This window comes from Oncorhynchus nerka, linkage group LG4 (assembly GCF_034236695.1).
Source record: "Oncorhynchus nerka isolate Pitt River linkage group LG4, Oner_Uvic_2.0, whole genome shotgun sequence".
Taxonomy (NCBI): Eukaryota; Metazoa; Chordata; class Actinopteri; order Salmoniformes; family Salmonidae; genus Oncorhynchus; species Oncorhynchus nerka.
In genome coordinates, this window is record NC_088399.1 from 48,621,848 (window position 1) to 48,634,008 (window position 12,161).

Consider the following 12,161-nt stretch of genomic DNA (forward strand, 5'->3'; position numbering starts at 1 on the left):
ATGAATGTTTTCTATTTTATTGTGCGGTTTGTGTAACGCCAAAATGCTAATTATTTTGTTTACGTCCCCTGCGGGTCTTTTGTGTTGTAGTGTATTGTTTCATGCTATCAGATAATAGCTTCTCATGCTTTCGCCGAAAAGCATTTTAAAAATCTGACTTGTTGCCTGGATTCACAACGAGTGTAGCTTTAATTCGATACCCTGCATGTGTATTTTAATGAACGTTTGAGTTTTAACTAATACTATTAGCATTTAGCGTAGCGCATTTGCATTTCCAGAGCTCTAGTTGAGACGCAAGCGTCCTGAGTAGAGGGAAGAGGTTAACCTCTTGAGTTTGGAATATATTGTGTAAATAATAATAATGCCCTTTTAGTGTAAGAGCTGTTTGAAAAGACTGCCTGAAATTCCTGTCTGTTTTTGGTGGGTTGGAGTTTTAGTCTTCCATGGTGACATCACCATGCGGTAAAATTAGTTATTAGTCCAATAAGAAAGAGTTCCAAACCTCTCTGCCAATAACAACTCGTTTTCAGTTTTCCCCTCCCCACTCAGACCACTCCCAGACATTCCTGGCAAACATCTTGCTGGAGAAATTGCTCTTGCTACGAAGCTATGTTTCTTTTTGACCATTTTCATTGAAAACCATCATAGTGAAGTACTGAATTGTTACCCAGAAATTATTTGATATTCAGATAAAAACAGCTGCATTGGACCTTTAAAACTGTAACACTGATATAGTGTCTGATTCCCTGACAGCACTTACAGGGCTTGAGCAGTTAAAGAGAACACTCTTCCATCAGCTGTTTTCCTTGATACTCTCTAGGGGTAGGGCTGTTACGGTGTTCCGTATTACCGCCGCACCGGCGGACACGAGTCATGACGGCAGTCAAATTCCATGTGAACGGTTTTGTCACAATAATTAGGCTTCTCCAAGCTCTGACGCTGCTGATGGTCATTAGTAGCCTACCAAACTTGCTAACTGCCTGGTACTCAAGCACTCTTTTGTCCCTCTAATCACTCTGACATCAATGCAAATGTATTCAAGAATCTAGTCAAACACTTCATGAGAGTCCATGAGTTCATGCTGCGCAACATTTCTGTAGGGTATGCAATTTCGTGAGAAAACAGAGTTTTGATGGTCTCAATTAAAAAGAGGAGGATCCTATCAGCTTTCTATAGGCTAGGCCTACTATATTTATTTTTAAGCTTGACTAATATTAAGCACATTGCTTCTATTTACAACAGGAGTGTAGCCTATCTGGCTGTCATGAAAAGAACCACAGGAAAAGCGTCCTCCTTTCACTATTTCAGTTTTTTTTAATCCCCTACCCGTTTCTAGACAGGTGCATGATAATGGTCCATTCTAAATCAAAACAAATTTCACACATGTATGTTTTTGTACATGTAAAAACAAGATTAAATCAAGAATAATTTAATGGGTGACAATATTAGCCTATCACTTGTGAATTATATATTATCACTTGTGAATGATGCCCAGCTTGTGCTCAGTAAGTTTTTTTTGCAACTTTTTAAAATCATAATCACACACCTCATGTAGTTTTGGTAAGGTTTGTAATCACGACTAAAGTGGCCAAATAACTTCTTAAAATTAAGCATATTAATCCGCTTTACCACGGGTGTAGAGCTGGTATACATTTGTTTTTTGTTTTTTTGGTACTTTTTACCCATTTTTCGTGATATCCAATTGGTAGTTACAGTCTTGTCCCATCGCTGCAACTCCCGTACGAACTCGGGAGAGGTGACGGTCGAGAGCCATGAGTCCTCCGTAACATGACCCCGCCAAGCAGCACTGCTTCTTGACACACTGCTCGCTTAACCCGGAAGCTAACCACACCAATGTGTCGGAGGAAACACCATACAGCTAGCGACTGAAGTCAGCGTGCATGCGTCAGGCCGCCACAAGGAGTCGCTAGAGTGCGATGTGACAAGGACATCCCAGTTGTCCAAACCCTCCCCTAACATTGCCTTAGACCGCTGCGCCACTCGGGAGGCCTAACTGGCATACATACGTGAGTATCAAGTTTGGGGAAGATCATTTTCACCATGAAAATGCTAACCTTTATAATAAAAGCATTACATGCAGAATAGCATTTGCGGTCACTTTCCCCGCTAATTGATTGCATTTTGGAACATTTGCGCTGATGATGTGAAGAAATAGCCTAATAGTTGATCAACATTTAAGCTAAACGTTCTGATCTTTTGCGTCAGCCTCATTGCTTAAACATGTTTTTTGGATGCTAATGGTTGTATTAATTTGGGATCTATCGCATCCCACAACTGTCTCAGACTATGATTTGAATATTTCTTTCTCTCACAGAATATAATAGTTCAACTTTTGTACTATTGGGATAGTAAATTGACATAGGCTAGTTCTTTTGCTGGATAGTAGATTGACATAGGCTAGTTCTTTTGCTATTCGTTAGGCCTACTCATCTTGTTGGCTGACGAAAAGTAAATGTGGACAGTTCTTTCAATATCGTCAATATACGCCTCGGAATTGGATAAGGACACGGGCCGTTCCGTCCCTGATGTGTCCGTCTTCACATGGAGCCTGTGAAAAAGACCTGATCACGTGACGGGCATTGGCTACTAAGAATTGAGCTATCTGAGAGAGCCATGTGAGTGAAAGGTGCTTCGGAGCCCACAGCCAGGAGAATGGAATTATATTTAATATATTCAGCCCTAGGGCTCAACAGTCACTGGCCGCAAAAGGCACGGATTTTTTTAGGGGGCATTACTGCCACACAATGGGGATGCCACCGAGAAGTTTGAGGCGTTATCAAGTGCTTGTCAAATTGTGAATGAGAGACTGATTAAGTGTGTGTACTGCTCAAAAAAACAAAGTAGAGCTCATGCCTTTCATGCAACTTTTTTCAAATCATCATTAGAGTTGCATCATGCAGCCTTAGAATGTATTAAAAATCTAAACATATAGCCCAACGTTTGTATCACAACCACAGTTGCATAAATAACTCTAAATGAAGCAAATAGGAGGACCTGTTTCTTTGTTAACCCCTCAACACAGAATAGCTGCATATGAGCACTCCCTCAAGTCATTTGGAGAAAATACCCTTTCTATTTTATTCATCAATGTTCAATTGTATTCTTCATTCTATAAAATCATATAAAATAGTGCCACGGAATTCTAAGCTAATTTTTTCTGCTAAATTAACTAATGTAGCCCACAGCCATATGTAGCCCACAGCCATAGCCAGATCAGGGCCTAACATAAGGACAACTGTTTAAAGAGTTACCATCTCCCATATTAAACTCTGAAGATCTTTACCTATCACATCCCTAAAACAGTCAACATATTAATGATAACCTTTTGTCATATCATCATTCTGAACAGTCGTAACCTTCTTGGATCTGCAAAACCCCCAGCCTTACTTATGATTCAGTACTACATAAATTGGTTTAATTATTTATTTACTAGCCAACTAAATAATAACACAGATTAAACATACACACTTCATACATAATTAAAGGTCCCTAGTGGACTGACACAATATGATGGCTTTTTACATAACAACATGGAGAGGGAGAGAGGAAAAGATAGAGAAAAAGACACTTATCATTGATACATTTTCAAAACTATTCTCACAGTAATCATATACTTTGCACATGAACCACCACCCTTTTGGAAAAATAAATCATGATTGTATTTATGTGTGAATGTCTTTGTCCGTCATGTAGTCCTGAACAGAACTAAAGAGTTCACTCTGTTCCATTCGCTCCTGAAGCTGCTTCTTTGAAGATAGGCTAGCCAGCCGTGTCGATGCTTCCTAGTGGGGTGATGAGAGTAGTGTAATATGATGGTTTGAGGAGAGTAGTACAGTTGGATGATTTGAAGAGTAATAGCATGGTCCCACTTAAATGAACATTTCTAGATATTTGACTTAGGACAGCTAATCAGCCGTGCTAGTGATTGTCCTAGAGGGGAGTTTTCTCCTCTCTCCACCTCGTGTTAATAGTCAGAGTTTGAACCACTTTAAATGCACAGCTGCAGCCTGGCGATGTTCTGGTCTAGTCTGGGAGGTGAGTTTCTTTTTTCTTTACCTCATGTTGAGGTTCAAAGTTCCAACCATTTCAAACGTGTAGGCTACCGTTTTTCTGGTCTAATGTTAATTTCGTTACCAATCCTTTTATGCACTCTGGCCGAAGTGGATGGTTCCGTCAGTCTGACTGTAACGATGTGCGCTGAGAGTCGGGAAGCAAGTTCAGGGAGTGAGTTTTTAATAAATTAACACAACATAATACAAAATGAGAAACATGAACAACGCACAGACATGACACAGGAACAGAAACAATAACGCCCGGGGAAGGAACCAAAGGGAGTGACATAAATAGGGCAGGTAATTAAGGAGGTGATGGAGTCCAGGTGAGTCTTATGAAGCACAGGTGCGCGTAACGATGGTGACAGGTGTGCGCCATAACAAGCAGCCTGGTGACCTAGAGACTGGAGAGGGTGCACACGTGACACTGACACGCTCTCTGACCTCACTCTGTCTACTTATGCACAGTTTATAGGAGATATATTCTCTTATGGCTCCTAAAATCACATTCCTACTTAATACTTTCATCATTTTTCATATTATATGCATGTATTTGATGGAAACTTGACAGACAAAGGGGATATACTTTCCAAGTTACAGTATTTCCTTTATACCATTTTTAATGACACGACAAAAGAACAATCCATTTGAAATGATTATATTCCCCACGTTCTTATGTTAGAAATATTGTTCCAGTATTCGCTTTAGAAACTGTTAGAGTTTCGGCGGGAAGACTGTCTGTTAACAACGGGATTCCTTTGGTTAATATTGGAGGGGACAAAAGAGAGTCCTCTGTTCCTGTAATTTACAAGAGGGTGTGAACTGTCAACCCCCCAGCAGCTCCCTCCCCCCTTCTGTGGGTGAGAGAGGGCCTGGCTACTGTCATCCACCGCCGAGCTGATCTGACCCATTCTGATCCTCACAGGGCAGTCATGTCACTATCCGTGGAAGCCAGGAAATGCTAAATGTGTTTATGTTCATTAACGGTCAATTACCATGAGAACGGCAGGTATTTGCTTGATAATCACCGACTGACAAAATGTCATTACCGCCACAGCCCTGTCTAGGGAAAATGAAAAGACCTCTATTTTGGGAGAAGAGCAGCTCAGTTTTCATTGTTGTGGCTCGGGGGTTAAATGGGTTCCATAACACAAGCTGAGACTCTGATTGCAATCAAATACGGGAGATTTCCAACTGTGGTCAATTTGGAGTACTTTTCTTACGCTCTTGGCCCATGATGACCCATATATCAACAACTATTTTTCACTTCACTGAATGCACTGACATGAGTGAACAAAGCAAAACTTTTTGCAATGGAAAACAAAAATCTGCGGTCTTATTGGACAAATCATATACAGTACCTTTGGAAAGTAGTCCGACCCCTTGACTTTTTCCACATTTTGTTAGGTTACAGCCTTATTCTAAAATTGATTGAATTGTTGTTGTTTTTTATCTCATTAATCTGCCCACAATACCCAATAATGAAATTAGGATTTAGACATTTTTGCTCATTTATAAAAAATGTCAAACTGAAATATCACATTTACATAAGTATTCAGACCCTTTACTCAGTACTTTGTTGAAGCAACTTTGGTTGCAATTTACAGCCTCGAGTCTTCTTGGGTATGATGCCACAAGCTTGGCACACCTGTATTTCCCCCATTCTTCTCGGCAGATCCTCAATCCTCTCAATCTATCAGGTTGGACGGGGAGCGCTGCTACACAGCTATTTTCAGGTCTCTCCAGAGATGTCCATACTCTGACTGGGCCACTCAATGACATTCAGAGACTTTGCCTCAAAGCCACTCCTGCGTTGTCTTGGCTGTGTGCTTAGGGTTGTTGTCCTGTTAGAAGGTGAACCTTCACCCCAATCTGTGGTCCTGTGCGCTCTAGAGCAGGTTTTCATTAAGGATCTCTCTGTACTTTGCTCTGTTCATCTTTGCCTCGGTCCTGACTAGTCCCCAGGTCCCTGCCGCTGAATAACATCTCCACAGCCTGATGCTGCCACCACCATACTTCACCATAGAGATGGTGCCAGGTTCCCTCCAGAAGTGACGCTTGCCATTCAGGCCAAAGAGTTCAATCTTCGTTTCATTAGACCAGAGAATCTTGTTTCTAATGGTCTTGGAGTCCTTTAGGTGCCTTTTAGCAAACACCATGCGGGCTGTCATGGGCCTTTTACTGATGGGTGGATTCCATCAGGCCACTCTACCATAAAGGCCTGATTGGTGGAGTGCTGCAGAGATGGTTGTCCTTCTGGAAGGTTCTCCCATCTCCACAGAGGAACTCTAGAGCTCTGTCATTGTGACCATCGGGTTCTTGGTCACCTTCCTGACCAAAGCCCTACTACCCCGATTGCTCAGTTTTGCGTGCAACTTCTTCCATGATGTTTGCCACTGTGTTCTTGGGGACCTTCAATTCAGCAGATATTTTTCGGTACCATTTCCCAGATGTGTGCTTCGTCACAATCCCGTCTTGGAGCTCTACGGACAATTCCTTCAACCTCATGGCTTGGTTTTTGCTCTGACAGGCACTGTCAACTGGGGGACCTTATATAAACAGATGTGCGCCTTTTCAGATCATGTCCAATCAATTGAATGTACCACAGGTGGACTCCAAGTTGTATACACATCTCAAGGATGATCAACGGAAACAGGATGCACCTGAACTCAATTTCGAGTCTCATAGCAAAAGGTCTGAATACTTATGTAAATATTGGATTTCTGTTTTTTTATTTTTAATACATTTGCAAACATTCCTAAAAACCTCTAACTGTCGAATTGCTGAGTATTTTTTTTTTTTTTTTTTTTTTAATAGAATAAGGCTGTAACGTAACAAAATGTGGAAAAATTCAAGGGGTCTGAATACTTTCTGAAGGCACTGTAGCATCTCCCTGTTCAAAACGTTTCCCCCCTAATGAACACGACCCATGTCTATCTTCGTGTCATGGAAAGGCATACTGAAGAAAATAACTCTTCTCTCTGTCTGTCCTTCAGGGCTGCTGAAATCATCTACTCCCTCACCCTGGCCAATATTAGGAGGTCTGGGAAGCGGAATGATTTTCCAGCAATGGAGAATTATAGACTGCTCACTGAAGCCAGGAGGAACCTGGGCCTGTTCCAGCACCATGACGCCATCACAGGCACCGGCAAGGAATTGGTAGTGATCGACTACGGTATCAGGTATCACTTCTTTTTTTTATTGCTTGCTTTATTAGTTTTCATTGTCTTAATTGATGGGGAGAGATGCAGTTCAAACGTGAACACGAGGATTAATCAATAATTGAATGGATTGGCACTGACATGGTTTTGTGATTATTACCAGCATCGTGCTGTAGACGTTGGTTAAATGAAAGTGAAACACTATATATTTGACTCAGAACTTTGACTGCTTTCCTCTGGGCATTGAATTAGAAGAAATCTCCCTTCTCAGATTGTTTCATTCCATTTTGAATTTGAAACAAGTGATCGTCAACTCCGCTCACTGGCTGGTGCTGAAGGACAAAAGTGCATACAGTTACAATCCCTCAAAGGCCTTCCTTCAAATGGTGAGTAAAAAAAAAACGCTGGCATTTTAATTTTAGTGTTGAAACACAAGGTAGTTGATTGTACATAGCAACATTTCAGATTAGTATAGTGATTTTCAAAGGGTGACAGTTTATGGCGGTGATGCAGGGAGTGAAATGCGTGCCATAGCTACATTTGAAGTGTTTACTAGACTCTACTTTCGGCCAAATCCCTGAAGGTGGCACAACATCAGGATTTGAATATGCAAATTGCCCGGGCAGGAAGTCAACATCAATTTTCAGAGTAATGTAACCTCTTCCACTTCCTTGTTTCGCTACAGCAGCTGAAAAGACGCTCGATATGCATCTCACTCACCCAAACCTAATGAAAATTGTGTTCAAGTGAATGAGCCTTAGATGTTTAAATAGCTTTTCCGTTTTGAAAAGCATTACCAATACCAGAAAAACTCAAATTAAATATATTTTTTTGAAAACTAGTCTATAAGGACTGGATATAGCCCGTGGACTGTGTGTTGGTGTAGCTATACCAGATTGGTGTTCTTTTGCAAATCAACTCTAATCTCATTTCTCTCAGGATGATATCCAGCCTGCTCAAGATGCCCTGCCTCGAAAAACAGTTCTGAAAATCAGCTCACAGCCCAGGTAAGGCACCGTACAAATCTTCCTCCCTTTTCCCTCACACATTCTGCCTGTTATTATGACCCCTTTCACATTGCAAACCTGATTTAGAATAAATACAGGACGTGATAGTCTGGTCAGGTTGAACCATGTTAAACCTGATGACAACAGCTGTGGAATCTTTTCTTTATGACCAATTTGCCTTTCAGACTTTTCAAAGCGTTAGCAACTCGCACCAACCTGTCTATTTTCCTACAGGTCTGTGGTCGTCTACAACCCCACGGAGCAGGACCGCACCTCAGTGGTGACTGTGTATGTGAACACTCCCCACGTACGTGTGGTCACAGACCACGGTCGTCCCGTCCCCGCTCAAGTCAGCGCGGTGTGGAACGAACCCACCACAGCCTCCACAGAGGCCTTCCAGGTACAATTGTCCATTTTTTGTCATTAGTGTTTGTATTTAGCCTTTATTTATCCATGTGAATGTTATTTATCGATAGTTTTTTATAATGGCAGTATCAGGTAGGACTATGAGGTTACCACGGAGATTAATTGGAGATTAACTGGAGATTGATTACCAATGTGTTACCAGTTCATTGTGATTTTATTTTTTATGTTCATGCATGCTTTCCCCACATTATCTCATGTTATGGTGTTTTCTCTTGGGGTCAGTTGTCATTCATAGCGCAGGTGCCAGCGCTGGGTCTTGGGGTGTACCAGTTAGGTGAGGCTGCGAGCGGCAGAGCGGAGACTGCAGAATACGTATTCTTCAGGCAGAGCGGCGAGCTTTCCGTCAACGTGAAGCACTTCACAGTTAACATCCCCCAGGACGCCTCCACCCCCCTCAGCATCCACAACGCCCACCTCCAGGTCTGGAGCTCCCCCATCACCGGCCTGATGGAGGTGAGACATGCACAGCATAGCATAACAAAGCATACCATTGCACGGTAAAAGCATAACATGGCATAGCTTAGTAAAGCATAGCATAGTTTAGTAAAGCATAGTTTAGTAAAGCATAGCATAGTAAAGAATAGCATAGTAAAGAATAGCTTAGTAAAGTATAGCATAGTTTAGTAAAGCATAGCTTAGTAAAGTATAGCATAGTTTAGTAAAGCATAGTTTCGTAAAGCATAGCATAGTAAAGAATAGCTTAGTAAAGTATAGCATAGTTTAGTAAAGCATAGCTTAGTAAAGCATAGTTTAGTAAAGCATAGCATAGTAAAGAATAGCTTAGTAAAGTATAGCATAGTTTAGTAAAGCATAGCTTAGTAAAGTATAGCATAGTTTAGTAAAGCATAGTTTAGTAAAGCATAGCATAGTAAAGAATAGCTTAGTAAAGTATAGTTTAGTAAAGTATAGCATAGCTTAGTAAAGCATAGTTTAGTAAAGCATAGTTTAGTAAAGCATAGCATAGTAATGAATAGCTTAGCAAAGTATAGCATAGCTTAGTAAAGTATAGCATAGTTTAGTAAAGCATAGCTTAGTAAAGAATAGCTTATTAAAGTATAGCATAGCTTAGTAAAGTATAGCATAGTTTAGTAAAGCATAGCTTAGTAAAGAATAGCTTAGTAAAGTATAGCATAGCTTAGTAAAGCATAGTTTAGTAAAGCATAGTTTAGTAAAGCATAGTCTAGTAAAGCATAGTTTAGTAAAGCATAGTTTAGTAAAGTATAGCATAGCTTAGTAAAGCATAGTTTAGTATAGCATAGCTTAGTAAAGCATAGCATAGTAAAGTATAGCATAGTTTAGTAAAGCATAGTTTAGTAAAGCATAGCATAGCTTAGTAAAGCATAGTTTAGTATAGCATAGCTTAGGAAAGCATAGCATAGTAAAGAATATCTTAGTAAAGTATAGCATAGTTTAGTAAAGCATAGTTTAGTAAAGCATAGTTTAGTAAAGTATAGCATAGTAAAGAATAGCTTAGCAAAGTATAGCATAGTAAAGAATAGCTTAGCAAAGTTCTTTCTTCCCACCCCACACTAAGACCCCCATTCCACTACCTTTTCATGCTTTTGTTTTATTATATGAAAGCAAGCTTTGTTTTTATACTTACAAGACCATCAGGCTTGATTGGGCTGTCTTGTAGTAATGTGGTGCCTGCCCGTATTTCCTTAAACCTTTATTTTAACAATACATGTCATTGAAAAATACAAATATTTCATAACATATTTTTGGGTCAGTAGGTACCCAACATAAGAACAGGAGGTGGTGGTGTGTTCGACAGTCACTCATATAGATATAGAGGTCTATAGAGCACATCTGCATTCCTGATTTCTGTCACCGTTAGCTTACCTGCGTTGTATTTACATAAGCTCAGAACCATTTTGTTTTTCAAACATGGCCCTGTTTTATTAACTGCTGTGGTGATCAATGGGTAGTTTATCGCCTTTGTCAAAAGACTATGTAGCTTAAAGTTATATGTGTATTTGTATTTATTTTTGCAATGCAGATGATGACGCTACAATAATACACATTTACAATAGGCCTGTATCTGAAAAATACATACATACTGATGATATATATATATATTATTTTAATAGCAGGACACTGCAAAGTCCATTATCCCTCTGAATAGTATGAATTAGGCTGTTTGAAAAGGTTTGAATCCAGAGTAACCTGCCCACACACTGCTGGAAGTAAAATAGACAAACCTAGCTACCGTAGTAGGTCAAAGATGTGTGCTGCAAAACCTTGGTAGAGCATGGGTGAAGTACGCATTGTGGTGCTCAGGTGAATTTCAGATTAATGCCGACTTCTCACCTAAAACACCATTTTTTTGTTTTTAATTTCCATGGTTTTTACACCGGAAGGTGACAACTACTGAAGAAGTGCATAGTACTACATTACCTGTAAACAATAATGAGTTATTGCGAAATATAAGATTTACAATCAAACGTACATTCATCAGATATAGTCAACGTTGTAGATACAGCTCAGGGATGGCCACAATTGCTCTTGAAGAGCTACAAGGTTATGCAGGCTTTCTTGTTCAAGCACAGTTCTACCACACCTGTACAAAATATTTTTAAGTATACATATTTACAAATGTGACGTTGGATAGGCGGTCGAAATCCTTTAGCGACAAATGTTCTTAGTAACGCTGTACACAGCAGTCCAACCCCAGTAAAAGAGAACACATTCCCACATTTATAAATGGCATCTATCCTGGCCATTAAGCAGACTGGGGCATTCCCTGCAGCACGAAGATTGGTGTAGAGGTCCACTGCTCTTGTGTGCACGTCAGGAGAGGGGGTAATCAAATGCTTGTTTAACAATTCAACTGCAGAGCTGGTAAGTCTGCCATTTAAGCAGTGTGTCCCTGGGATGTACCGTAGGGATGGCATGCATCTGACGGATGAGGGCAACGACGTCCTCCTTGAGAGATTGAGAGCTGGTCTCTCCACCGTAGTAGCAATGACGCACACACTAGTACTACATACACGTCACACTCCCTGTCCCTTGCCACTCAAAAATGTCCAACAAACCCCAAATCTTATTTTTAAGACACCCCTAATAAATCAAAATTAGCACTAGTGCGTGTGTCGGGAAAGGGAGGGGAATGTCAAAAACTATACACGAAAGAGAATGGTCAAAATATCAGGGCGGTGACGCTAACCTGTACGCTACAATCCCTGTTAGCTAGCTTATTTGTTTGTGCTCTGATTACACACAAGTGTCCAGGTCAGAAGTTTACACAGATGACTTCAGTCAATGTGAAAAATCTTCCATAGCAAAATATACCTAGCGCCCTCTTTTTGCTTCTCATCCAACTGGTGTTAGCTAAGCTAGCTTCAGCTGCTAGCCTTCTACTAATTAGCTATTACTGTTGCGCAGCAGCCAAGTTGCTCAACCTGGTTTTAGATCTCTGAGATTCGGCTGAAAAGATGTTAGCATTGTCAGAAACGCTACAAAAAGGTAGCACATTGTTGGTTTTTATTGGGAAG

The 12,161-nt window shown here is 40.5% G+C and overlaps 1 protein-coding gene across 1 annotated transcript in view; it reads left to right on the top strand.

Moving 5' to 3' along the window:
* The window catches only part of LOC115126674 (alpha-mannosidase 2-like), a 62,698-nt gene that overhangs the window by 35,859 nt on the left and 14,678 nt on the right, over positions 1–12,161 (top strand). Inside the window, exons 10-14 of the mRNA XM_029656321.2 lie at positions 7,070–7,255; positions 7,506–7,620; positions 8,174–8,241; positions 8,476–8,641; positions 8,890–9,120. Of these exons, the coding sequence (XP_029512181.1) occupies positions 7,070–7,255; positions 7,506–7,620; positions 8,174–8,241; positions 8,476–8,641; positions 8,890–9,120 (766 nt within the window). The remainder of the gene's footprint in view (positions 1–7,069; positions 7,256–7,505; positions 7,621–8,173; positions 8,242–8,475; positions 8,642–8,889; positions 9,121–12,161) is intronic.